At 45.1% G+C, this 26,883-nt stretch overlaps 3 protein-coding genes across 4 annotated transcripts; all 3 read left to right on the forward strand.

The window, feature by feature from the left end:
* The first annotated feature begins 486 nt into the window (after positions 1-486).
* UTP18 (UTP18 small subunit processome component) lies at positions 487-10,022 on the forward strand. Of its 2 annotated transcripts, XM_031506380.1 has the most exons (14): positions 487-796; positions 877-1,004; positions 1,109-1,204; positions 1,947-2,026; positions 2,253-2,338; positions 2,928-3,053; positions 3,891-4,065; positions 4,390-4,490; positions 5,252-5,342; positions 5,661-5,784; positions 6,683-6,857; positions 7,531-7,673; positions 8,263-8,322; positions 8,939-10,022. In XM_031506380.1, the coding sequence occupies exons 1-13, from the start codon at positions 506-508 to the stop codon at positions 8,285-8,287; spliced, it is 1,641 nt and encodes a 546-aa protein (XP_031362240.1). In that variant the 5' UTR covers positions 487-505; the 3' UTR covers positions 8,288-8,322; positions 8,939-10,022. The 2 variants fall into 2 exon arrangements, with proteins under 2 accessions (XP_031362240.1, XP_021411230.1); XM_021555555.2 differs by having other exon boundaries at positions 8,263-10,022.
* Positions 10,023-12,185: 2,163 nt separating this feature from the next.
* LOC110484691 (uncharacterized) lies at positions 12,186-21,079 on the forward strand. Its single transcript, XM_077787441.1, has 12 exons — positions 12,186-12,189; positions 12,675-12,779; positions 13,662-13,755; positions 14,432-14,616; positions 15,889-16,134; positions 16,467-16,568; positions 17,600-17,752; positions 18,025-18,192; positions 18,528-18,695; positions 19,108-19,272; positions 19,951-20,115; positions 20,862-21,079. Exons 1-12 carry the CDS (start codon positions 12,186-12,188, stop codon positions 21,077-21,079), a joined length of 1,773 nt encoding a protein of 590 aa, XP_077643567.1.
* Positions 21,080-21,407: 328 nt separating this feature from the next.
* LOC144247241 (E3 ubiquitin-protein ligase TRIM39-like) lies at positions 21,408-24,389 on the forward strand. Its single transcript, XM_077787442.1, has 3 exons — positions 21,408-21,501; positions 22,718-22,744; positions 23,634-24,389. Exons 1-3 carry the CDS (start codon positions 21,408-21,410, stop codon positions 24,194-24,196), a joined length of 684 nt encoding a protein of 227 aa, XP_077643568.1. The 3' UTR covers positions 24,197-24,389.
* Positions 24,390-26,883: the final 2,494 nt, after the last annotated feature.

A 26,883-nucleotide genomic window follows, 5' to 3' on the forward strand; every position in this document is an offset into this window, starting at 1 on the left:
GGCCGAGCGGGACCGGCGGCGGCCGCCGGTACATCAACAACACGAGCGCGCGGCTGCGCAGGCGCGGACACGCCCCCGCCGCCGTCGGGCTGCGCGGAGCGGCCCCGCTGCCATATTCCTCCCCCCACGCTGGGCGAGACCATTCCTTACCGGAGGTGGGCGCTCCGCGCCAAGGCAGGGACTGCGGGGTGTAAGAGCAGCCGTGTCTGGCAGAGAGAGGCGATGCGCAGGGGAGGTGCCGGTGGAAGGCCAGGAGCAGCCGGTGAGGGACGCCTGTTGCCTCCCGGGTGGGGGATTCCCCCCCGCGGGTTCGCAGTGGTGCGGCCCAGGGTGGGCGGGAGCTGAGGGCGAAGGGAGGGGAGGAAAGGAGTCACGTGACCGCGGGTCGCCGCTGGGGGCGGGCTCGGTCACATGGGGGGGGTGTTGGCGTCCTAAGCCAATCGCGGGCGGGGGCTGGGGATCACGTGATCGAGCGCACGTGTTCCGGTTCCGGGTGTGGCGCGCCATGCGCGGGCGGGCGGCGGCAGCGCCCGGGAGAGCGCCCGGGATGAAGGCGGCCAAGAAAACGTCTAAAGGCGCCAGAGCGGCTAAAGCCGCGAAACCGAAGCGGGCGGCGAAGCAGCTGCGGGCCGTGGCGAATCAGGCCGCGGGTACCGAGGCAGCACGGCGCGCCCGGCACCTGAAGGCGCTGAGCCGCGCGTCGGGCGCCGAGCGGGAGCTGGAGGAGCTGGTGTTCGGCGGCAGCCTCCCTGAGGAGGAGGACGAGCTGCTGCGGCGCCTGGCCGGGCCCCGACGGGTACGGCACAGCCGAGAGCCTGCTCGCTGCCCGGGCTCCGGGCCCTGCCACTGTCACACGGTCCCTTTGGTTGGTTTCAGGTTGCTGCTGCAGAGGGGAAGGGCCTCCAGGATGACTCTAGCGATTCGAGGGTGAAGAAAAAAGCGAAACGCGGGTTACTGCTCAAAAATCCCGCCTGGGTGGATGAGGATGACGAAGCTGAGGAAATGTAAGTTCAGGTTAGGTGATGGGAATTGTGTATTACACTTGGGAGTGCTTGTAAGCGGCCTTGGTTTGAACGGTGTTTGTGTTCTGTTGGTTTTTCTCCTCTAGTGTTGATATGACCCATAAATACAGGAAAGATTTAATGAAAAGTGATGCCGAGACAACGCTTACTAAGAAGAAACTAAAGAAAAGACTTGAGGAACAGTGAGTTTCATTAATGTTTTTGTGGCTGTCTGTATTGATCTCATGATCATTGCTCTCCAAGTTGGGTGCCAGAAGGATGTTGCCAGATTCTTCAGTGGCACTTTGAGCAGGACAAGGGGCAGTGACCATGAACTAAAACACAAAAAGTTCCATCACAACATGAAGAAGAATTTTTTTCCATTGAGGTTGACAGAGCACTGGAGCAGCTGCCCAGGGAGGCTGTGGAGTCTCCCTTGGAAACATCCCAAACACACCTGGACATGTTCCCACCTGCTCCAGGTGACCCTGCTGTAGTGAGGGGTTGGACTGGATGGTCTCCCTTCCAAGCCAACAATTTTGTAAGCTAAAATATATTTATGTGACATTCATAGTCACTTTACTCTTTATCCACTGTGCTTATGTGGTCTCTTTAAAGTCAGGGCTTCCTGCAGTATTTGTAGTGTTACTAAATAACAAATGATACCAAAAATAGTAAATTAAATGTGCGTTAGCATTGTCTGGATTAAGTTGTTTAATACTTATATCAAAGTGCCCAAACTAATTTGTTTTCTAGGGAATTATGCAAGAAACAATGAAATTTTAATTTTTTTTTTTTAGGAAATTAAAAAACTTGCATTGTGTTCTAAGTACAAGTAGTCCTGCAAAATTCTGACTGTGCTTCTTCTAAATACTTAACTCATAGAAGGAAATTACTGTCTCACAAAAGTTATGGTTTTTTTTCTCTTTCTCCTTTTCTCATAAGGTTTCAGAATGCCATGGGAGGAGTTCCTGCCTGGGCTGATCTAGAAAACAGGAAGAAATCCAAAAGGACTTTGAGTGATAGTAAATATTCCCAATGCTATTCTGATAAGAGTTTCTGTGATTCCCTATTCAGCTTGCTAGAAGATAATTACTTTTGATGTCCTCTTAGTTTCAGTGGTGTAATAACATGCTGGCTATGTCAGCTTTGTTCCTTCAATGTGCTTTAATTCATTTCAGTGAGGAATGTGTTGATTTTGCTGTGGGTGTTTGTGCAATTAGCTGATTCCACGTGCTTTGGTTTAATGAGGTGACACTGATGAAGATGATGATCTGCTACGCAGGACTGGCAATTTCATAACCAGCTCAGAGTCTCTGCCAAGAGGGATTTTGAAGGTAAAGACAAACCTTATCCTGCCACTTCAGCTGGATTAAATGCACACTTTGACTCTTGTGGTGTATAAAATTAGTGATTCTTTGAATTTGTTTCTGCAACTAGAAGCTTTAGAGGATAAGCAAATTGAACAATTCACATGAGAGTATGAAACAATAAACTGAGGTGTGTTGTTTGACATAAGAATTTTCTGCACTCTAAATAGCATCTTGTAGTAGGATTTTAATTTCTGCAGAAGGATGGAATTCTCCTACAGCATTGAAGTGACTGATAAGATCTTTAAGAAGACAGCCTTAAATGAGTATTTCTCACACTGTCTCCTGCAGCTATCTCAGATGAGTCAGAATGCAGCTGGTTTTATATTCAGTTTTAATGCAGATAGAAAGGTTGGTGAATATAGAAAGGTTGGTGAATTCAGCCTGTATTATATTGGAGCAGCTCCCTGAATGGGCTGTGTGTGCTCTGCTCACATCACACTGCCCAGAACTTCATCACAGGGCTTGAGGTCTTGTAAGCGCAAAGAGTAAATGGCTTTTTATTCAGCATGAGTGATTGTTGGTGGTTTTTTTAACTGTCTGATCTGTGTTGTAGATGAGCACCTGCCCTCCTGCAAACCAGGAACGTTTTGCCAATGGAAAACTGGTGACAGTGCAGTTTCATCCTTCAGCTCAAGTGGTGATGGCAGCTGGGCATGATCGCTCTGTGTCCCTCTTCCAGGTGAAAGCTTCAGTTTGTACCTGCTGATGGTCACTAACATAGAACCTTTTCTTTGAGTGTACATGAAATAGCCTGGAATGGTAGACTTTGTTTTCTGTCTTCCTCTGCACACTGTCAGGGCTTACATAATGTCTGTGGTTACAATGGAAATTCCTTGGTTAAAGGCATCTTGGAAGGAATTTCCACCAGTGACTTCACACCAAGCATGTGCAGAGTACTGGCAAACACTTTGTCTCAGAGTTTTTAGGCAAAGATTTGTGTTTAAAAATGTTTGAAGGTTTGCAAATGACAAGTGCTAATGAGGATTTTTGTTGCTAAGTGGTTTGGAGAGCCTGTAGTGGGGGGAGCAGCCCACTTTGCTTTGAGACTGTAAAATTGCTATGAAATCATGTTGGGGATGGAGAGACTGTGCTGCAGGAAGATGTTCATCCAGAGACACTGCCAGGCTCCTCTGAAAACTAAAGATCCTAATTTAATTTAGGAATTCTTAGCATGGCCCAGGGTCACTGGAATGGTCAGACAAGTGGAATGTGATAGTCTCACAGAGCCACAAGAAAACCCAAATCAAAGCAGATGTTTCCATTTAGAAAAAGCACAGTAGAAGTGATTATTTGAACAAAGCAAGAAGTGTGAGGTCTATCAGAGAGGCAGAGTTACATCAGATAAGGAGCTAAGAACCAGATTATTTGTAGGAGAGGGGAAGAGTTTAAGGCTTCACAGTGGTGTACCTCTTATTACTTAAGTCTCAACTGAGAAGTTGATAATGATTTTTCTCTATAAAAGTGTTTGATATATTCCTCAATATAACAACCTGGTTTGTTACTTTCTTTTTTGAAGGTGGATGGTATAAGGAACCCAAAAATACAGAGCATCTATTTAGAGAGTTTTCCAATTTATAAGGCTCGTTTCAGTGTGGATGGAGAACAAGTTATAGCCACTGGTACTCACCACAGAATGTTCTTTGTGTATGACATGATGGCTGGGAGTATCATCCCTGTCCCAAAAGTACGAGGTATGTTTTGCAGCTCTGAGTGTCTGGGCACAGTTGAAGCTGTCTGAAATAGAGATGGCACATGAATTTGCTTTAAAACAATGTAGAGTGGCTTGTTGGAGGTTTTATTTTTAACTTATCTTCAAGGAAATAAAGTACCTTTAGTGTTAATTGTCTGGGATATTAATTATCACACACAAGCAAGGTTGAGTTCAGCTTCTCTGTGACAGCATATTGCAGAAATTAAGAGCTGGAATCAGGTCTTATTCATATTCATCCTATCTCTAAATATTGAGGCCAAAGAATAAATTGCACCAATTTCAAGTTTCAAATCTCTTTTTAAAGGTGTGGAGGAAAAATTCCTCAGAAACTTCGAACTCTCTCCAGATGGATCATTTATGCTGCTAATTGGAACTTCAGGGTACCTTCACTTGCTGTCCATGAAGGTACTTTCTCTGCATGGTCTGTGTAGCTTTGCTTCCTTGGTGCCTTTTCCCTTTTGAATCTGCTTTTATTTCATCTGCAAAGCAATCTAACTTTCAGCTGAAGCCAAAGTATGACACATACTGTAACAGCCCTCAAAAATGTGCTGTGGAATCAACCCACTGCAGCTTTAGGGAATTATTTTGGACTCTCTGAGACTTTATTTCACAGCTCCATGGGGCTGGTGAAGCTCAGGGCAGTTCTGTGGGGTTTTCAGCTTGAAGAAATTGTGTGTCAGTGCTGTATTTCAGCTGCTTGCACAAACACTGTGCTGGCAAGAGGAATGGAAACAGCATGGGAACAGGCACCTGGGGGTGGAAGAAATACAGGACTGCTTTTTTGGGAGTCATGCTAGTGCCTGCTGCTGCACTCTGTTCATGAATCATGCCAAATACTGATTCATAATGCATAGAGCAATCTTTCAGCTGAATTTTAAAATGCCTTATGATGGCAGGTGGATTTGTTTTAAACTTTCACAGGGAAAGATACTTTTAAAGGAGAAAGTTCAGTTTTATATAACTCAGGCCCTTCAGTGAGGGAGCAAATGAGTGTTTGTTGATCCAGCTGCAGTTAGACTCAGGAGCTTTTGCTCTGCAGGCACTGAAAATGCTGGTGCTGTTCTCTGAATCTCAGGGTAGATGACTTAAGGTTTTTGTGGGACAGGAAACAACTCTTCTGTAGATATTTGGTAGAATCTCTGCCAGCATTGTTCTTCATCCTGCAGACAAAAGAACTGATCAGCACTATGAAGGTGAATGGAAGATGCACTGCCTCTGCTTTCACCCCAGACAGCAGTAAAATATACAGCTATTCAAGTGAGTATTGCAGCAGCTCTAGTAATAATTCCATTTAAATTGCATGAGTTCTTAGAAGTCACTTATAGTTTTAGAGAAATAATTTCAAAAATTTATGCTAGTATCTCTCCTAAAAATACAACCAAGTGTTTAATCATTACAGAATGGAATTAACTATTTTATTGTGCCTTTAATAGTTGTTTTTTTTTTTAAATACCTTATATTTGATAGCTGTAAATTAACTTCTAGTTGTCATCTAATTATTTTTTTTTAATCAAAATGTACTAACAAAGTGATGTGTATGTGTGTTTTCTCTAACATCTCTCATTCTGCAACCAGAGGAAGGCGAAGTTTTCATTTGGGATGTGAGAAGCAGAAGGTGTCTACACAAATTTGAAGATGAAGGTTGTTTGGAAGGAAAGTGCATTGCTATTTCAAAAAATAACCAGTATGTGGCATGTGGGTAAGTGACTGAACTTTGACAGCTGCTTCTGCTATCATTTTGAAGTTCTTCAGTGAACCTATGGGTAGCTGGTGCGAGTGTAGGAACATGGTTTGGTTCTAATAAGCTTAGAGTAGACATAAATAGATTAATATTCCCTATTTTATGGTAATAATTTGCTTTTCTCTGTATAAATATACCATAGTACACCTAAAACAATAGGACTGATACTAGTATTATTATTGCCATGTATGGGTTCAGCAGTTAATTTTGAAATCACCCTGACTAAAATCACAAATTCTATAACAGGAATGTTGATTCAAGGCCTTCTCCCTTTTCTAGTTCTTTTCCCTGTACTCCGAATTTGGCTTCTGCAAGGCACCATATTTGCCTTTCAAAAGTGGCCTCAACTTAAAGCCACAAGCTGAAACTGTTTCTCCAAATTTACTCAGATGCAGTTTCAGCCAGGGTCTGGATTCTTTAAATGAGAATAGTAAATAAATAAAGGAATACAATATATATTTTCCTAGCTCATTGTAGAAGAGGATTTTAAAGTGAGCTTTGCTAAATTATGAAACAAAACCAAAAAAACCCCCACCTTGAAGTTATTTTAGAATATTTTGATACCAAACTCTGCTTGCTTTCAATTCATCCTGGTAAGAGATGGGCTCATCAAGGCTCCCCACAGTTGAGTCTCTTATTATATAAGAAAAAAGAAAATCCAATCCAGCAAAAACTTAAACTCCTCCACTAAATACTGTTGTAAGTTCCAAAGGCAAATCAAGCTCCAAACAAAATATTATTGCACACGCCAGTAAATAATTGGAAATTATGTTTATAGGTGAGTAGTGGCTATAGATAACAAGACAGTATATACTGGAATAATACTTTTCTAATCTTTGTTCATTTTGTTCTTTAGTTCATCTTCTGGAGTTGTAAATTTATACACCACTGATGCCTGCCTCAAAGAAAACCATCCTAAACCAGTTAAGGCCATAATGAACCTTGTTACTTCTGCTACCTGTGTGACTTTTAATCCCACCACAGAGATTTTGGCAGTGGCTTCCCGTGACACTGATGAGGCTGTCAAATTGGTATGTTCAGCTGCTTTATTGCAATATTTCTTTTGTATCTTGCTAGAAATACTGCTAGTGACATAAAAAAAATTATATTAAGCAGTTAAGATACTGCAAAAAGTGTTAGACCAACCAGATCAGACATGGCCAAGACACTCTGCATTTACAAGAGTGTAATTTTATCTTCTTTAGTAAAGTTACTCTGAAAAATAAGATTTTGTAGTTTAGTTTACCTTTTTTACCTTTTTAAAATGCCCTCTAAAGTGTCTGGAAGTGTTAGAGACCAGGTTGGACAGGGCTTGGAGCAACCTGGTCTAGTGGAAGGTGTCCCAGCCCTTCCCAGTCTGTGATTCAATTTCAGAGCTGTAAATATAGCTCAGCAACAAATGTGAGTTTTCAGCAGCTGGTAACTGTAACAATAGTATTATGGGGTTTTTTTTTGCCAGCCTTGTCAGAATTCTGGCCAACAGTGGAACTGTTGAATTAACCTGAGGATTTGTAGGTCTGAGAATTGCAATAATTGGTTCCATGATGTGTTCCCTGCTCCTTTTCCCCAGCAGAATTCTGTATGTAGAATCATAACTGAACATTTGAGCTTAACATTGAGCTTCAACTATGGATTCGTAGTTTAATTTTATTTTCAGTGGGTTTTTTTTTTACAAACCTTAAATTCTGATCTATTTCTCAATAGGTGCACCTTCCTTCATACACTGTATTCTCAAACTTCCCAGTGTTCAGAAGAAAACAGATTTATCTTACTCAATCTATGGACTTCTCTCCCAGAAGTGGATATTTCTCTATAGCAAATAACAAAGGCAAAGCTTTGTTATTTAGGTAGGTACTAAATTAATCCCAGACACCATGTTTATGTTCTGTAAGATGGAACAGATGGCTGTAAGTGATAAAGTGATTCCTGATCTGCATTACACGTGATTAATTACTGGGGTGTGGAGCTGGCTTTCCCTGCTGGAGAGCAGCCCTTATTGTTTCTCTGATTATGCAATACATCCTGTTTGCATACCTTCTGATTTTCCTCTCCTGCTGGTGTGGTCAGGGGTGAGGAGCAGGGCTAACTTTAAGCAGGAATATTTTTGTTTACACTCCCAACTTCATGGTGCTTGAAAAACGGATTAACTTTAAGATGAGATTTTAATGATTTACCAAGACAGACAGGGAAATTTTATAGAAATATTTGTAAATATGTATAAATCTTGTTATTTGTCGTTTATTTGAAATTGAACTACATATTATAATGGCACTTAAGTTATTCTAGCAGGTGGATCTTTGCTATCTTTTACGACATCTATGTTTCAAATTATCTGAAGATACTCAATGACACTGCTGAAGAGCTATTGTTTCTTTGTGTTGTTCCCTCAAAAGATTACTGAGAAGTTTTAAATCTCTCTTTTTTTTTTTTCTTTAGGCTGAAACATTATTCATCCTTTTGAAAGAAGATACAGGAGGAAATGAACCAGTAACTGAGGTGAAAACAGCACTAGAACTGTTCGCAACATTGACTTGAGGAGCCTCAAAATTTTCATTTTGCTGCCTCCACTTCTTTAGAGATGGCAGGAAGAATTTCTTAGCCCTGTGTGATCTGTCCTGCCTGGTTCACTCTTGGGCTGGAGTAGGACTGGCCTTGTCACTCTCAGCTTTTCTGGTAATGCAGAAAGTTGATAGTTCAACTAAGAACTGCTGTCAGCTGGGCTGAGCTGATTATATTTAAATCAAACTCAGAAATGTTGATAAACAGCTGCAGGCTGGCAGGGACTTGGCTTGATCCTGTTCTGGAGCATTGTGAGCCCACAGAAGTCTGCATAATTTCAAATTCCTATTACAGGAATTACTGAAGTTTCAAGCATAGTTTGTGTGCAGATATGATTTTATTGTGCACTTAAATGTCTTCTTGGGAAATTGGGAAAACTTGTAGCCTTGACAATAATACACAAGATTGACAAAAACTGTGTTAATGAAAGGAGGCTGAATTTGTTTAGGCTGGAAGCAGCTCTGACTACTGCATGTTAAGCTTGCATAGAATTTTGTGATGGCTTGGTGTTTGGAAAATGCTAACAAAATTATCTCTACTGGTCTTTCCCCAGGTTTTGTAATCTGCAGATAAAGCGATGCTGACAAAATCAAAGCTTTTTTTTTCTTTTTTTTTTCTTTTTTTTTTTTTATATATATGGAAGCCTCAAAATACTAATAGAATATATGTATTTTTAAATTTATTTGTTTTAAATAAATGTACCTGGTAAATTTCCAGGCAACTTGTTGCAACTTATTCAATGCTTCGTGTAAGCTCACAAGTAAGATTTTATTGATTGGCACTCAAGCTTGTGTCTTCCAGAGATGTTTGAATGTCTTAATTATTATTAGCATGTGAAATATTCCAGTGCTGAAACAGAAATTTTGTAGAAAATGGCCTCTGCTTCAAACATTTAGCAGGAGCTTTTCCATCAGCCTGGTTCACTTGAGGCTGGGTTGGAAACAGCATTTTGCTGCCTGGAGGAGCCCAGTCCCCTGAGACCCTGTTGATGTTGGTGTTGCAGTTCAGCCCAACTCCCTCACTGCAGCTTCAAGGTGCCCTAAACCAAGAGGTGAAAAAAACCCACCCCATTTATGCTTTCCTGCCTCCTGTGTCACAGAAACAACTGCATCTAACATGAGTTTAATTCTTAAGGAAGACCCCAGTCTTATTTTTCTGTGAAAGCAAAGAATCTTGGCTATCACATGATTTTTAAATCGGTGGTGGAATTGTAATACTATCAGGGTCCCCAAGCAGGGACTAGGGTAGGGTCTGCCACTGCTTCATCTGCTGCCAAATCCTGCCCCTCTTATCTCTTTCTGAAGTGGCTACCTCGTTTTCCTTAAATTAATGAAAAAAAAGGTTGAATGGGGACCTGCTACAGTAAAACCCTGATTTGAGAATAAATTGTGGCTCATGTATGACCTCTTCCCCACAATGGAATTTTTTGGGTGGTAACAGCTTAGTCAAGGTGCTCCAGTAACCAGCACTGAAGTAATGAAGACTTCAGTGAAAGTGGCATCCCAGAAGATGTACTCTGAACTTGAGAAAAATGTAATTGTATAACCATATTTGACTATAGATTTTGACTATAGGAGCCCATTGGTGAATTCTTGTCATGCTATTTTTAAAAATAAGATACCCTGTGTTCAGATATATTAGGTTTTTGAAGTGTTTTTGACAGTGATTCATTTTAAGATAAGAACTTGGAATTCACAAATCTTGGAAAAAGCAGAGTATGCTCTGGAGGTGTTAAATTGAGTACAGTAATCTAAGCCTAAACTGAAGACCCTAGGATGAAAGAATAAAATTAAAACATAAGCACACTGTTAAGATAATGTTCACTCTCATTTCCTCCACTCAGCTTCCCCAATCTCCACCTATCTATTTCCTAGACAGAATGAAAGTGATCATACTCCTGATCCTACTGAAAGGATTTGTGTTTTTAAGAAAACCACAATTTCTTTTACATGAAGTAAGCAGAGAATCCTATGATCACAACCAGGGAGCCCCTGCATGTAGCCAGGAGGAGGAGAGGGACCAACAGGTTTACTAGAGTGTGTTTACAGACTTTGGAGGAAGAAGCAGCTGTGAGAAGTAACACTAAGGGGAAAGTTGAGTCGGAATTCAAGAGTACTTCAGATGTCATTCTCTAGAAAAACAATTGCTCCCATTTCAAGTTGGTTTCATTGAAGGGCAACTGTGAAGTCCCAGGACAACCCCACCTCCATTTCCTAGGTAACCTGTCAACGAAAATATCAATCTTACAGAAGAATGATCCTTGATCTTCAAACAGAGTCACACCCCAAGTTAATCCCCAGCTTCATTTCAGTTTAATTCTTCAAAGTTACTTCCTTAAGGAGCTGATCAAAGTTCACCTTTCTTCTATAGCCTGAAGATGTGGCAATCATTCTTACCTGACAATAGGTGAAATCCAGCTCTAGCTCTAAAACAGGGCATATTTTGTGGGCATTGAGCTGGATCTCTGCTTATCTTAAAGCTCTCATCGAAACTGAAAGCTCCATTTGCATGTTACTGTCTGCGTCACCAACACAAAGCCCTCATATAGCAGATGAGATTTGACCTGCAAGAAGCAAAGTGAGTTTTAGGCAAAAACACACCACATTTAAACTTCAGGATCTGATTCGTCTGTTCATTTTCCTTCCCTTCTGCCGCTGGAAATTTCTCTGGCAAGAGGAAAAATACCTGTCTGATATCAGTGCTCCTCTTTGCTGACCAAGGCAGGTAAGCAGAGCTCTGTTATTTCTTTCTCTCCTGAGCAAGTGGTGAATGTGGTGCTGCTGTTGGGCTGGAAAGGAACGGATCTTTTCCCTTCATCCCAGCTGTGCACACAGGGATCAGCAAGGTCTTCCCATCCTCCAGGTCCCCTCAGGTGCAGGTGGCAAGAACTGGGGGCATCAGCAGCACAGCAGCTCCCGGAAGGGCTCAGAGAGGAAATGAAAGTTATGGGGAATGTTCATTTGGGGGAAAAGCTGACATATGGACTGGCCCTCTGAGTCTGATGTTTGTTTCCCAATGACTGTGCTGCTGCTGTTCAGGGGAGCAGGAGAGAATTCCCCCTCTGGAGAGGACAGGTAGACCCAGGGTACCCCCTTAGGGCAGGACCTTGAGGCAAAGTAGGACTAATGATAATGCTGGAACTTCCTTCTCGGTAAGTGAGGCTGGTTCCAAGTATGACTGCTTGGAACTCTTTCCTGTTGGAAGTTGAAACACTGGGAAACTGCCTTGATTTTATGATAACTCAGGATATCTCCCAGAGCACCCATGGGTCAGTTGCTTATACAGTATTAAGCTTAAAATTTCCTGATTAGCACCTTGAGTGATTGAGGTTACCAATTCATAAGCAGCAAGCCTCAGGTCATCATGGCATTGTCTTTGTTTACCCATTAAAATAATTAATTTCATAATTTCACAGTGTTCAGGGATCTTTGTGGATCTGACAGGTGTTGCAGAGTCAGTGTCAAACTCACTCCATTTCCCCTCCCCTGCTGTAGCACTGATTCCTGCCCTTATTTGCTCTCTATCCCCATGTGTCTCTTTAGCAGGGCTAAACGTGAAGCTTAGAGGGATGGAGAAATTCTGCCTTTGTGTGATTGTTTTCTGTTGTGTTGAGTTTTTTAGACCTATGTTCCCATGGCAGGGCTATGTTCATGGCAGGGCTGATTAAGAGGGCTTTAAACTAGGTTTAAAGGGATAAGGGGATGAAACTAGGCTCTCCAGAAAGAAGCCCAAGGGTGGTAAGGCAGGGTGGAGTGAAATCTGCAGCCCAGCTTAAGTGCATGTACACCAGTGCATGCAGCATGGGTAAGAAACAGGAAGAGCTGGAAACCACTGTGCAGAGGGAAAGCTGACATAGTCTCCATCATGGAAATGTGGTGGGATGACTCTCATGACTGGAGTATTGCAATAAGTGGCCACAAGCTCTTCAGAAGAGACAGGTGATGAAGAGGTGGAGGGGTGGCTCTGTGTATTAGGGAGGCTCTCAACACCATGGAACTTGAGATTAATGATGATAAGGTCGAGTGCCCATGGGTAAGAATCAGGGGGAAGGCCAACAGCCTGGTGGGGGTCTGTTACAGACCACCCAGCCAGGATGAAGAGGTGGATGTACTAATCTATAAGCAGCTGAAGGATGTTTCAGGATCACCAGTCCGTGGCTCTTGTGGGAGACTTTAACCTGCAAGATGTCTGCTGGGAACTTAACACAGTAGAGAAGCAGCAGTCCAGGAGGTTCTTAGAGTGTATGGAGGAAAACTTCTTGTCACAGCTCTGATCAATGTTGGTCCCAGTCCTGTTCAATATCTTTATTGATGATCTAGACTGGGGGATCGAGTCTGCCATTAGCAGATTTACAGATGACACCAAGCTGTGTGGGAGCATTGATCTGCTGGAGGGTAGGAGGGCTCAGCAGAGGGACGTGGACAGGCTGGATAGATAGGCCAAATCAAACAATATGAGGTTTAACAAGTCCAAGTGCCAGGTCCTGCACTTCAGCCACAACAACTCCTGCAGCACTACAGGCTGGGGACAGAGTGGCTGGAAAGCAGCCAGGCAGAAAGGGACCTGGGGAACTGGTCAACAGCTGATTGAATGTGAGCCAGCAGTGTGCTCACATAGCCAAAAAGGTCAGTGGCATCCTGGCCTGGATCAGGAACAGTGTGGCCAGCAGGAACAGGGAAGTGATTCTTCCCCTGTACTTGGCACTGGTGAGGCTACACCTTGAGTTCTGTGTCCAGTTCTGGGCCCCTCAATTTAGAAAGAATGTTGAGATGTTCAAGCATGTCTAGAGAAGGGCAATAAGGCTCATGAAGGGTCTGAAACACAAGTCCTGTGAGGAGCAGCTGAGGGAGGTGGGGTTGTTTAGCCTGTAGAAGAGGCTCAGGGGAGACCTCATCACACTCTACACCTACTGTAGTCAGGTGAGGGTTGGTCTCTTTTCCCAGGCAACCAGCCTGTGATACTATGATTCCAACCCAAAATTTAAACTGGTGTGTTAAAGTGTCCATTAAATTTCACAGCAGGAAATAGGGACTGGGTGGAGCTTTCTCTTGCATTCCCTGTCACAGCTTCCCGGGAAAATGCTAGATTGAAATTCCTAGAAACTGAAAGTGTAATTGAGATCTCCAGAAGTTTTCTTGATTTCTGATCTCAGCTGTTCAAGATTTGGCACGTTCAGGAGTCACATCTGGTGAAAAGTGCCAGGAGAGAGATCCAAAGGGGTTGGGACAGGATTTCCCTTCTTTTCTCACTTCCCTTCTGTGCCTGTTCCACGTCAGCTGCGGGATTATCCCACCCCTTGGACTGCAGGGATGAAGCAGAGAAGATGGCTGCTGCTGGCTCTGCCACTGCTTCTGGCTATCGCTTTCTCAGGTAATGCTTCCATGAGCTGTTCTGCTCCTTTCTGGGGGATTCCAGCCTGCAGATGATCAGGAGTCCTGGAGCTGAGGGTCTTGGTCTCCTGAGCAGCCCTGATTTCAACTCCACAAGGGCCAGAGCTGCCCTGCCCCTCTGGTCTTGGGGATTACAGCTGTTTGAAGTCAGAGGTTCTCTCCCCTGGGGAAGCCAGGGAAGACCTAAGCCAAGACATCTGTGCCCTGTCCAGCTCTGCCCCAATGCCAGGGGCATTTCCCTGTCTGCATGGGCAGTTGGCATTGTCACAGCCGCCTTGCTGCTGGTGACACAGGCTGCAAAAGGGGAAGGCCAGCTGGGGAGCTGCATGAAATGGCTCTGGACATGCTTTTATGCATTTATTTTTTTTCCTTTTCCCCCAAATAATCCCATCCTGTACATCTTATATCATCCTGTTTTCTCCCTCTAATCTATTACTTTCAGTTGTTCCCTGCTGTTACTCCTAGAGCTGTTTCCTTCATACCACTGCCTTTTCTGATTGATTTCAGCCAGATGCTCACCCACAGACAATTTTGAGCTCACCTCTCCTGAGAATGTAGTTAGAATTGTTGGTCAAGATACAATCCTCCTTGCACCATATCTTGGTGCAGTGAAGAAAAATCACAGATGGGCACAGAGAGGACATTTACACATACAGGCAGTTTGGAGGTGAATCAATGCAGAAATACCATGGACAGACATCAGTGCCAAGAGATGGATTTGACACTGGGAATGTCTCCCTGACACTGAAGAACATCCAGCCAGCAGATGAAGGAATGTACAGTTGCACTGTGATATCCAGGGACCAGATTGTTGATACGCCTACCAAGCTCAGCATTGCAGGTTGGAGACTTTCTGGGCCGGGTAGGGAAGGAGGGAAGCTCTTACAGAGGGAAAAGAGCTCTCCAAAATGACACTGTCCCCCAGCTGATGCCCCTCATATGACCCAACATGTCCGCTCCCCACTCCCAGCATGGGCCACCTGTCAAGATGTTCTGCAACCTCCATGCCCAGCCCAAGCCCTGTTCTGACCCACATGGAGCTGTAATAATCCCTGGTGGGGAGGCGTGAGGCCACCTGACAGACATCCAAGTGCTCAGCATCCCTGGCTGTGGGACTGATGGGAATGAAGCCCTTCATCTTGTGACTTCTCAGCTGGGGTAAGGGCTAAGGAGATGTTCTGTGCTGCCAGTTCCCCCCAGCTGGACAGTCAGCATCATTTGTATGCAGATATTGATAACATCAGATGGAGCTCATCAACCTTGAGTCACTGCTGAAGAAAAGCACAGAATGGCGGAATCAGGGAATCTTAGAATCAGGCAATGGCATGAGTGGGAATGGACCTTAAAGAATTTCTCATTTGAACTTCCCAGCCATGGGCAGGAACAAATACTGACCAACCTGGCCTTGAACCCTTCCAGGGGTGCAACATCCACAGCTGCTCTGGGCAAGCTGTGCCAGAGCCTCACTCTTAGTCAAGAATATCTTCCTAAAATCAAATCTAAATCCCTTCATCCAAAGGGGATTAGAGATGCTTTTGGGAGAGGAGAGAGAAAAAGCTGCAAGACAGCACCCATTTCCTACTACTACACAGGACGAATTCCTATGAAATCCAGCTTTGACCAAGAGTATGACACTGAAATATGTGTGGTGCATCCCATCTTATCACACTGGTGAAGCTTTGGTGCAGTCCAGTGACCATCTGTGCCCATCTGTAGTTCCAGCATGGAATGGGGAGGTGCCTGGGCTTTACTGTGCTGTGTCCTGCTTTACCAACCCTCAAAACTGGACAGGGGTCCTACAGAGCCATTCCAAAAGAAGAATACAAACCACACACCTTCTCCCTACCTGCTCCATGAAATAGTGGGGAGCTGAGCAGCAAACACCATAGTTCTTTCTAAGCCAAAGGAAATTTGGCATTTATGGCAGATGGAGTGCGGGATGACAGAAAGATCAATGAAAAGGTTGTGTGAAGGACTGACAGAAACTGTCAGGAAACTTTGGGTTAAGAAAGAGCTGTGAATCAAAGGAAGAGCTGCTTTCAAGGAAACAAACTTCTCCCACTACAAATTCTCCTGTCTTTAAAGTACTGGTGAAGTGTCCATTGAAACTCAGGCCCCCAAGGGCAAGGGCTCAAGCTTGGTTGCAGATCACATAGATGTTTTCCTGAACTTGTTGTCCAGTGGGTTACTGAGGATGGGCAGGGGCTCTCTGCAGACACTGAAAGTAACCAGGACAGTGAGAAGTTCTTCAGCGTGTGTAGTCGAGTCACAGTTACAGGAGAGCAAGTGGGAAAATTCACCTGTCAAATCCTGACCCCCCTGGTGCAGGTGGAGAAGAAAACTACCATGCTCATCTCAGGTGAGTCCCATTGTCCCCAGAAGTCTTTGCTGGATTGTCTCAGGAGCTCTGTGAGGCCCTTTCCAGTGCCAGGGAAGGCAACAGCTCTCCAGTCCAGCCAGACCCATCCCAGAGCACCACGGTGGTGCAGGCAGGACAGGCTGCAGTGTGAAATGAGCAGGGTCCCTCTTGCCCCTAGGGATGTGACATCTCAAGGGAAGGCAGGCTCTGACCACCTGTACAGGACTGTGACTATTTCTCCATATATCTCCACAAAATCTCTTTGAGTGGGTGCTTAAGTTTAAGGGTAAGATTGAACATTGCCAGATGACACTCAGATTTTTTTCCCAAAGGTTCTATTTTTCCAGGTGCATCTCAGTGGATCTCTGCCTCATGGATACAACTCTCTTTATTCCTTCTCACATTGGCTGCTGGTTCTGTTCTGATATTTCAAGGTAAGGCCTCCTGGTTCACAGAACCTCATGTTATTAGAAGTGAGGCTGCAGTATGTAATTTCTCAGCCTCTTGTAAGACTACTCGCTGACAAATATGATGAAATACCATGTAGTCTACTTCTGGTTCACAGATATATTAGCTTCCACTCAGCTCAAATTCTGAGTTGTCCTGCAGGTAGAATTTTGCCATCTGTCATCCAGAGGCAGAAGGGAGATGCCTCCACGTGCATTTGAGACCTTGGGTGGACCATGGTATCTACAGGCAAGAGGAGGAAGGAGGATGGGATCGGGGTACTTTTCCTGGGGTCAATTAGAAGGGTCCCTTCCTCTGCCTCCATTAGTCTCGTTCTCCCCAGTACTTCCAGTGGAACTCATTTATCAGATCTGGACTTTTTTTCCTAGAAGTGTTAGTGGTGCCTCCCACCTTGGCAAGGGCCTGTCCAGAGATCTCTGCCTCTGCAGCCATGGCTGGGGAGAAGTCTCATTTACCTAGTCCAGTGCCCACAGAATGGGGGACCTATCTTTATTTTTCAGGGCTCAGTTCTTTTCCAAGGCTGCTGAATTAGAAAGGATTGTCTGAGGAAAGAGAAATCTGGAGAGTGTAAATTAGAAATAGGCAGGACATGAGGAAACTGAATTGAATTTCTTGTGCCCTCCCTGCATAAAGAAAGAAAAAGGAAAAAAACAAACAGATAAAGCAGGGTCATTCCCCACCAGGCCTTTATAATTTTGGAAGCAAACTCTGCTCCACAATCAGAGTGACTTGTGAGTTAGTCCTAGGAGTGTGTGCCTTGTGAAGAACTTCCTTGGGAGCAGCTCTTATGTCCCATGCCAGTGGAACACCTTTGATTACTGAGTCAGCAACTTGAGGTGGTCAAGGTCCCTCTTCTCTCCCTTGTCCTTGAAGGCAGTGAAAGAACAGCACCTTCCTGGTCTTTTCTAGGAGGAAAGGCCTACGTCACTAGTGGAACAAGACCTTGCCTCAGGGAAGAAAAAATCATTATCTCTGTGACGCCAGTCTTTTTTCACAGGAAGGAGAGTGGACTCCCTGGAAACTGTTTGGCTGAAGAAACACCAGCACCTCTACCAAAAAATTCAGACTCTGCAGGAAGCTTTCCAGAATGAGCAGGAGTCCACACGGCATGATATTCAGCTCCTCAGAACAGACTTGAAGAAGGAACTAGGTGAGCAGGACCATTCCCCAGCAGGCCTCCTCCCTGGAGGCAAAAGATGCTCTACAGGCAGCATTAACCCAAATCCCTCAAACTGTCCCATGTGATTGCCCACCACAGCTCCTCAAAGCAGATGGAGAAGTAGGGAATAGCTTTTTTCATCAAGAATACTCAAAGGGAAAACCTGAAGAGATTCTCGGGCAGTGAATTTAAATCAGGACACTGCTCTCTCTTCCTCAATAAGGTAATGAGAGTGTCCCAATTACACTGTTCTTTCTTTATAGGATTGACAATAGATGCAAATACTACAAACACTTTGGAATCTGTGTGGAAGGAAGACCTCCAAGAAGTGTCCCAACAAGTCCAAACTCTGCAGAAAGCTTTTAAAAGCACCCAGGTGTACGCACAGCGTGACCTTCAGATGATCAGAACAGTCCTGAAGGATGAACTAGGTGAGCAGGGCCATTCCCCAGCAGGCCTTCATCTCTCTGAAGGTCAATCTGGCTCTACAGGTAAACTGATCTGTGAGTTAATCCTTTGCCTTTTATCAGAATGGGCAGAACTTCCTTGGTAGCAGCTCTTATGTCCCAGTCATGTGGAACACTTTTGATGCTGAGGTGGCAACTGGAGATGGCCAAGGTCCCTCTTTTCTCCCTTGTAGAAGGGAGTGAAAGAACAACATCTCCTCGGTCCTTTTTAAGATGGAAGTTTTGTGTCATTATTGGGACAAGACCTCACCTCAAGGGAGAAAAATAATTTTCCCAGTGACACCAGTCTTTTTTTGCAGTAAAGACAGTGGAGGCAAATGTCACAGGGAATATAGCATGCATATGGCAGAAGGACCTCCTGCAGCTCTCCCAACAAATTCAAACTCTGAAGCAAACTTTCCAGAACATGAAGTTTGCCATACAGCGTGACCTTCAAATGACCAGAACAGACCTGGAGAACAAACTAGGTGAGCAGAAGCATTTCCACTACAGGCCTTCATTCCTCTGAAGGCAAAGGCTGTCCTACTGTGAACTTGTCCACCACATCTCCTCAAGGGGGATGGGGAAAGACAGCCCTTACAGGGGAAACAGTTTTTGTGCTCTGTGGCACCACACAATCTTCATGCCAAAGAGTATTACCTCCCAAGAATACTCTTTGGAGAGACAGAGTGGGATCATTCCTGCCTTCATGCTTCCCAGGAGGCCTTGGGCAAGCCATTAGGAAGACCCACAGGGAGGGGGAGAAGCCTAAGAGAGCCCTAAGAGATGCCTTGACAGGGATTTTATATCAGAGCTTTTGGTCATTGTCATTACAGATCAATGGCTTCCCCTTCAAGAAAACCATGACTTTGTCCCAGTGAAAATATTCTTTCTTCTCAGGAGAGACAGTGGAGGAAAAAACAAGCACCTTAGAATCCAGGCTGGAGAAGGACCACCATGAAATCTCCAAACAAATTCAAACTCTGCAGGAAAACTTCCAGAACACATATGAGACCACACAGCGTGACCTTCAGATGATCAGAATACACTTGGAGCATGAGCTAGGTAAACCAGGCCATTCCCCAGCAGGCTTTCATTTCTCTGAAGAGAAAAGCTGTTCTACAGGCAAACAGTCCTGTGAGCTCATTGTCCACAGCTCCTCAAAGTGGATGAAGGAGAGTCCTCACATGGCAAACCAGCTTTTGTGCTCCATGAAACTGAAACACCTCCAAGTCAAAGCACCCCTGATGAGCTCCACCCCATGCTGACCTGCTCAGCTTGGGGGCATCTCCATGGCCAGTGCAGGAGCTGGGAGCAGGGGAGGGCACTGGCAGCACCCAGCACTCTCTGCCAAATGTTCAGGGATGTTTCCCTGGGCAGGCACAGGGCCCATGTCCAGTCTCAGGACCCACTGACCAAGGCTGAGACCCAGTGAACATTTCTGAGACCACAATGGGGTCTGAGGGACAGGTAGGGGATGTCCCACCACACCTTCCTCGTGACAAAGAGCATTGTTTCCCAGGGCCCACAGATGCTGTCTGGAGAGATGGACTGGGGTCAGTGCCATCCAGCAGGCCTTGATCAAGCCTTTAGGGAGGTCCAGAGGAAGTGGGAGAGTGCTAAGGAAAGATGCTCTGGCAGGGAATTTCAATCAGAGTTTTCAGGCATTGTGACTGCAGATTGCTGGTGTCCCCCTCAAGACAGCAGTGAGCCTGCTCCAGTGAGATGGTTCTTTCTTCACAGGAAGGACAGTGGAGGAAAATACAAGGACCATGGAATCCATGTGGAAGAAGGACCTTCTGCAGCTCTCTCAGCAAGTGCAAACTCTGCAGGGAGCATTCCAGAACTTGGAGGGGTCCACACAGCGTGACCTGCAGATGATAAGAGTAGAGATGAAGAATGAGCTAGGTAAGCTAGGTCATTCCTCAGCAGGCCTTCACCTCTCAAAAGGCAGGAGCTGCTTTAAAGGCAAACTTTGCTGTGAGGACATCCTCCACAGCTCCTCAAAGGGGATGGGGAAAGAGAGTCCTTAAATGGGGAATAGATTTGACATCCTTGCCACTGGAACACCTCCATGTGTTCTCTGCAGGAGCTCAAGGTCCCTCTTCTCTCCCTTGTCCTTGGAAAGAGTTTGAATTCTGAGTTCTCTCACTGTCTGATACTCCTTAAGGTTTCCCCTTGGACCCTGTCCAGCCCCAGGTGGGTTGGATTGGCCATCAGACTCAAACAATCTCACCAGAATCCAATCAAGCAATCAGCCCAGGTAAACAATTCTCCAAGCACGTTCCACATGAGAAAAACAAGAAGCAGAATTTTTTCTCTTTCTTTCTCTCTGTTCTGCTCTATGAAAAAATCCTGAGAGAGAATTGTGGTTGCTGCAGGTAGGGGATGTCCCACCACACCTTCCTCATGACAAAGAGCATTGCTTCCCAGGGCCCACAGATGCTGTCTGCAGAGATGGACTGGGGTCAGTGCCATCCAGCAGGCCTTGATCAAGCCTTTAGGGAGGTCCAGAGGAAGTGGAAGAGTGCTAAGGAAAGATGCTCTGGCAGGGAATTTCAATCAGAGTTTTCAGGTATTGTGACTGCAGGTTGTTGGTGTCCCCCTCAAGACAGCAGTGAGTCTGCTCCAGTGAGATGGTTCTTTCTTCACAGGAAGGACAGTGGAGGAAAATACAAGGACCATGGAATCCATGTGGAAGAAGGACCTTCTGCAGCTCTCTCAGCAAGTGCAAACTCTGCAGGAAGCATTCCAGAACATGGAGGGGTCCACACAGCGTGACCTGCAGATGATAAGAGTAGAGATGAAGAATGAGCTAGGTAAGCTAGGTCATTCCTCAGCAGGCCTTCACCTCTCAAAAGGCAGGAGCTGATCTGCAAATGTCCTGTGAGCTAGTTCTTTGCCTCTTCTGTGTGGGTGCATGGGGCAGAACTTCCTTGGAGCTGCTCTTTTGTCCTATGCCAGTGGAACACCTTTGATGGTGAAGTGGTACTGGGAGTCAGTAAAGTCCCTTGTCTCTCCATCACATTTAGAGAGTGTGAAAGCACAGTGTCTTTTTGGTCCTTTCTAAGAAGAAAGGTGCAGTGTAATTCGTGGTACCGTACCTCATCTCAGGTGAGGCAAAACCACTGTCCCACTGACACCAGTCTGCTCTTACAGGAAGGACAGTGAAGGAAAATACCTCAAGGGTCTTGGAAGCCATGCAGCTGATGGATATCCCACAGCTCTCTCAAGAAATCCAGACTCTGGAAAAAACTTTGCAGACCATATCGTCGTCCACAAAATATGACTTAGGTGAGCAAAAGCTGCTTTACAGGCAAATTGTGCTGTGAGCTTCTTGTACATAGCTCCTCAAAGCAGATGGAGAGGGACAGACTTTCTTGGCACCTGCAAAGACATGTGAACACTGAGATGATGACTGCAGGTGGTCAAGGTCCCTCTTTATTACCTTGACTTTGAAGGGAATGTGTAGTGTGGGCTCTCTATGACCCAATACGTGGTAAAGAAGCCCACCTCCATGCCTTAATATTATCTTCTTGCTTTCTTCACTTCTCTTCCTCTTAACAAACACTGTTGTCTCCCACAGCCCATAGCTGCTGTTTGGAGAGATGGAGGGGGCTGATCCCAACCCTCCATCCTACCCATCAGGCCTTTCCCAAGCCTTTGGGACATCTCCCAGGACCTGTGCTCTTTCCACAGCCCTCCAGCAGTCAATCCATCCAAACCAGTGCTATTCAGCTGGGAGGGTCTTTGCTCTCCTTTTTCCAGAGCCCATGTGCCCCAGAGCACTGGGAGTTGGACATTTCAGGGCGGGAAGGACCACAGGAGTGTGAGTCCCAGACAAAACATAGGGGTTCAGGCCTTGGGCAAGCCCTGCTCCTCTTCCCCCAGCCCACAGTGCTCCATCACTTTGACAAGGGTTTCCAGGGGTAACTGGTGCAGGAAAGTCACCTTTTCTTCCTGGCAAGTCCTTCTCTCTGAAAGCCCATCTCCTTTTCAGTTTAGGATCTGGCCATTCCTCTGGCCTCTCTTTCCCATCTGAAAAGGAAAGAGAGGCTGAGCTCATCTCAGCACATTTTAGTCCTCCTCAGTACTCAGAGGAAGCAAATTGGAGCCACGTGCCCCATGTCTGGAAGACAAAATTATCACACACCCTGATGTACTGTTTTCTCTGGGAGTCTTTGACGAAATGAGAGTAGAACTGGTTAAGAGAACACTGTGTGTGTGGTGGGGGAATAGGAGAGCATGGGCGTGGCACGAGTGTCATGAAGGACAGAGGGATGGGTGTCATGTGTAAGAAATATCCTCAATCCCATTTTGTTTGGACCCATTTTGGGGTGCTGTCAGCACCCCAGCAACACTAAGAGCCTTGTGTCTGACCATACTGTCAGTGTCAGAGTAGGGGAGCATGAGAGTGGCCTCATTGTCCCTGAGGGGGGAGAGCTTTACTTTATTGCCAGAGCAAGCCTTGACAAATCCAGTTATTTCCTGCTTTTCTCCTTTCCCACAGACCTGCCAGTCCTACGGTCCTACAAAGGTAAGCATAGGTGAGATGAGGAAGTGAGTACTCAGGAGCCTGAGTGCAGCTCTGGAAAACACACCCAACCCCCTCAGACAGCTCATTGGAGAAGAACACACTCAGGGAAGGGTGGTTGGATGACTTTTTTTGCTGTTACGTGCTGCCCAAGGCCCTGCCTTTGTTTGTCAGGAGCCTTCTCAGCTGTGGGGAGCAGGCACAGCTGGCTTTTCCTACTTCTGATTTGGCTCTTGGGCCTCTCAGGAAAAGTGTCTGGAGCTGATCTTGCTCCACAGCAGGAGCAGCTCCTTCTCCTTTCAATCAGAATTGAGCTGGAGGACCTCAGTTTGTGACATTGCACCTTGCTTGAGTCCTACCAGGGGTTCCTTCCATTCTCTGATGCATGTGGAAAGCTGAGGCAAGAAACATTTCCTTGTGGCAGAGCAGATCACAAATCCATGTGCAAGCAGGATCATACACTGGTGCTCTCCTGTTATTGAGGAAAAAAAATGCTTAAAACTTGAAAAACCCCTTCAGACTTTGGCAAGGAGTTAATCCAAACCTAATTCCATCTGCTGCAAACTTCTGGTCCTTTTCCTCAGGCCACCTCTCCTCCAGCAATGCAGAGATGGAGGCAGAGGAAGCTGAGCACCACAGCCTCCTCCTTGGAGCTGCCTGCTGCAGTCCCAGGAGCACTGCAGGAGTGCCTTGAGGCATTTGGTGCGTGCTGGTTGCCACTCTCTGTGGCAGGAGGGGAGAGAGATGCTTGAGGTGTCCCAAGACAAGACCTGAGCATGGAGGTGGGGGAAGGGAAGGACAAATGAGAGAGGGATGAAGGCAGAGAAGGGAGAGGTTCAGAAAAGCAGAGTTCATGTTTTCTGCTCACCATGGCTTGACTTGACCATTGCAGGAGATGTCATCCTGGATGCTGACACGGCTCATCCCAGATTGGAAATCTCTGCGGATGGGAGGAGAGTGAAAGATACTGGTGTCATCAGATTCTCGCTCAGAAGTGAGAAGAGATTTGATTCTCATCTGTTTGTGCTGGCAAAGGAAGGATACACTTCTGGGAAACACTATTGGGAAGTAAATGTTGGGACAAGAAGAAACTGGGCCTTGGGTATTGCCTGTGAATCTGTGACTCGCAAAGGAACTTTGACTCTGTGTCCTGAGAATGGCTTCTGGGTTATTGCGTGTGTAGATGGGCAAGATTATTTGGCCTGCACAAATCCTTGGACCTGTCTGACTGTGACTGGCTGTTTGTCAAAGATTGGGATCTTCTTGAACATCCCAGCCAAGCAGGTTTCTTTTTATGATGTCTTTAGGGCAGTAGCTTTGTACACTTTAAACATTGCTGAGGGCAGCAGCCAGGAAGGCAAATTCCTTCCCTTCTTCTCTACAGGCCTTGCTGCTGCTGAGCCCGACACTGAGCCACTAGAAATATTGCCATTTTCTGATGATGATGATGAGTAGTTTACTCTGCATTTCAAAGGTCAATACTGTGATTGAATCACTTTGTAATCAGGCTGCTGATTTGTGTCTTCCAAACAAAAGTATTGAAGGAGAGGGCAAATTTGTCACAGTGGTCAGCTTTCTAAACTATGCATCAGAACAAAAAGTTTTTTTGAGGGAAATTTTATATTGTCAAGAGAAATAATTTTTATTTCATGGTAGTATGAAAAAAGCACTTCCTGTGGATTGTGAATTTTCCTGGAAAATTACTGTATTGGGATGGGTTTTTTTGATCTCATACAATTTTTTTTTTTGTTTTGTTTGTTTTGTGTCTGGGGTGGTTGCTGACCTGCCTCTGCCCCCCAGTCCCCCTGACTTTGGGATCATTGGGATGAATGAGAGCCGGACCAGGGTTTCCAGTGAGAACTGGGGGCAGAGTGAGGAGCAGCTCCTTCCTTCTGGCCAGGCTTTTTGGCTGGCTGGGCCCCTAGTTTCTCTGACTAGAGATACTGTTGCTCTGTGGGTTTTTCCTGTTTCTTTTTGTTTCTTTTCCTTCCTCTGTTTTTTCTGGATCAATATTAGTGTATCTCCTGGAAGTTACTGCCCTTAGGCATTCTGCAGATGCAGCCAGAGTCTCATGAGGTTCTTATTTCACCTCATAAAGTTTAGAACAATTGATTTCCCTTGGCATTGCATGTTTAAAGCCAAATAATATCCATTTTTGATATTTTCCCAGGAAATCCTTCCCTTCCCTGGTATTGGGGTCCCAATGGGGGTTCAAGGAGGGAAAGTGCTCTTCAGCAGTTCCTGGTAGCCTGCCCTGTGTGTCTATACTGTTCACCTCCCTCCTGGCAGCCGGGAGTACCATCTCTTTTCCTGTGGAAAAATAATTGACTAGATGATCCAGCAGAACCTGTATATCCAGTCAGTCTGGATCTCGAGAATGGTTTCAAATAATTTAGGTAGTCTCTCCAGATCTTCTCTATAGAGAAGAGGTGAGGCATCTCACACACACCTCAAGATTGATTGAAAGAGAAATGTACTTTTACCATTACCAGGAAATGAGAGACCTTCTGTTTACCCCAGGTTCACCCTAACACTGGCCACTCCTTTTGCAGTTTCAGATGGTTTTGCAAATAAAAGAATAAATTCACAGAAGGCAATTAATTCCATTTCCCTCTCTCCCTCCCTAAACTAAGGTACCATTCTCTGGCCACTTAAGCCTGGTGCTTTAGCTGGTATACTGACCACCACTGATGGCAATATTGGATTAGTCTAGGTTTACTTGGTGGGTCTCCTCCTATCTGTTTCCAGTTTTTCAATATACATTTAAATAGAGAATTGAAATCTCCCACTTTAATTTTAGAAGAGACTGGCCCCATTTGCAATAATTACAAATATACAAGCTATTATATCTGAAAGTTAAAATGGTATTTCTGGGTTTGCAATGGAAGGGGGAGTAGGGAAGAGAAAATAGACTGCCAAACCAGCAGTCACTAAAACTGACACAAGAGGGTGCTTCAAGTCCACAAATGAGATCTCAGCCACGCACACAAAACTAAAGCGACTCCAATACCCCAGCAAACACTCAGTCACACTCCAACACTCTCTCAGCAAATGAATTTTTATATCACGGACATCTCCATGTTGATATGCTGGAAAACCCAAATCAACACAACACTCTCACATGAACACACTTGCAGAGTTCAAGAAAAATGCAAAGAATGCAAAGGAATTAACAAAACTTCATCACAAAAGCAGCTCCAGATGAGGCCAGGACTGGGTTTCGATTGTAAGTGGAGACTGTTTTTTTTCCTTAATTCCTTTGCCCGAGTCAAGATGGTTGCAGCCTCTGCTATGAGACAGTGGAACAATGATTTTTCTTTAAACTACAAGTTTAGCTTGATACAATGATTCCTGATACCTCCTGGGGATATCCTCTAATACCTTGTAGGGGACTTGAACCCCGGACAGGGGAAACTCTGACCCCCTGAGATTGGCAACTCAAATCTCCCCACAATAAGCTTAGCCAGGGACTCAAACCCTGTTTGCAGGGACTCAAATCCCCCTTACCAGTAACTCTGTGTGGGGATTCGTATCCCTTGTCAAGATAAATAATTTAAATGATGCCTTTACTTACACCAGGGATCTTGCCTCGAGTTCCTGCTGGTCAGAAGCTGAGGTTCTCCCTGAGAATTCCTCAGAGCGAGCTGGAGATCTGTTGACTGCAGATTCATTGAAACTCTAGGCTGATCTTCTGTCTGGCTCTCCAATTTACTGTCACAAAATCTCCAAAATATTGGAATAAGAGTCCTTAACACTAATTTAGTTTAAAGAGGGCATAATTTATTCAGAACTGAGGTTGCACAAAGGATACCTCTAACCATTCATGCACACATGATTTTACAAGTGAGTGCATATTACAATTTACCCATTACCATAAAACCCACGCCAAGTTACCAGATTCAATCTTTGTTTTGTCTATTACTACATTCTTGAGCCAGATGTCTTCTTATCTTCCAGCTGTCCTTGCTAGGAAAGCAATTTTGCATGCCTTGTTTCTATGCTGAAAGTTCACAGGCAGAGTAAAAATTAAATGAACCCTTTTGGTATCACATAGGATGGCAGCCTCTCTCCAGCTTCTTTCCCTGAGTACTTCCATTCCCGTGGAACCACCCTGATAATGGACCTCTGTGTGTTGGACATGG

The sequence above is a fragment of the Lonchura striata genome, chromosome 19 (assembly GCF_046129695.1).
Source record: "Lonchura striata isolate bLonStr1 chromosome 19, bLonStr1.mat, whole genome shotgun sequence".
Classification (NCBI taxonomy): Eukaryota; Metazoa; Chordata; class Aves; order Passeriformes; family Estrildidae; genus Lonchura; species Lonchura striata.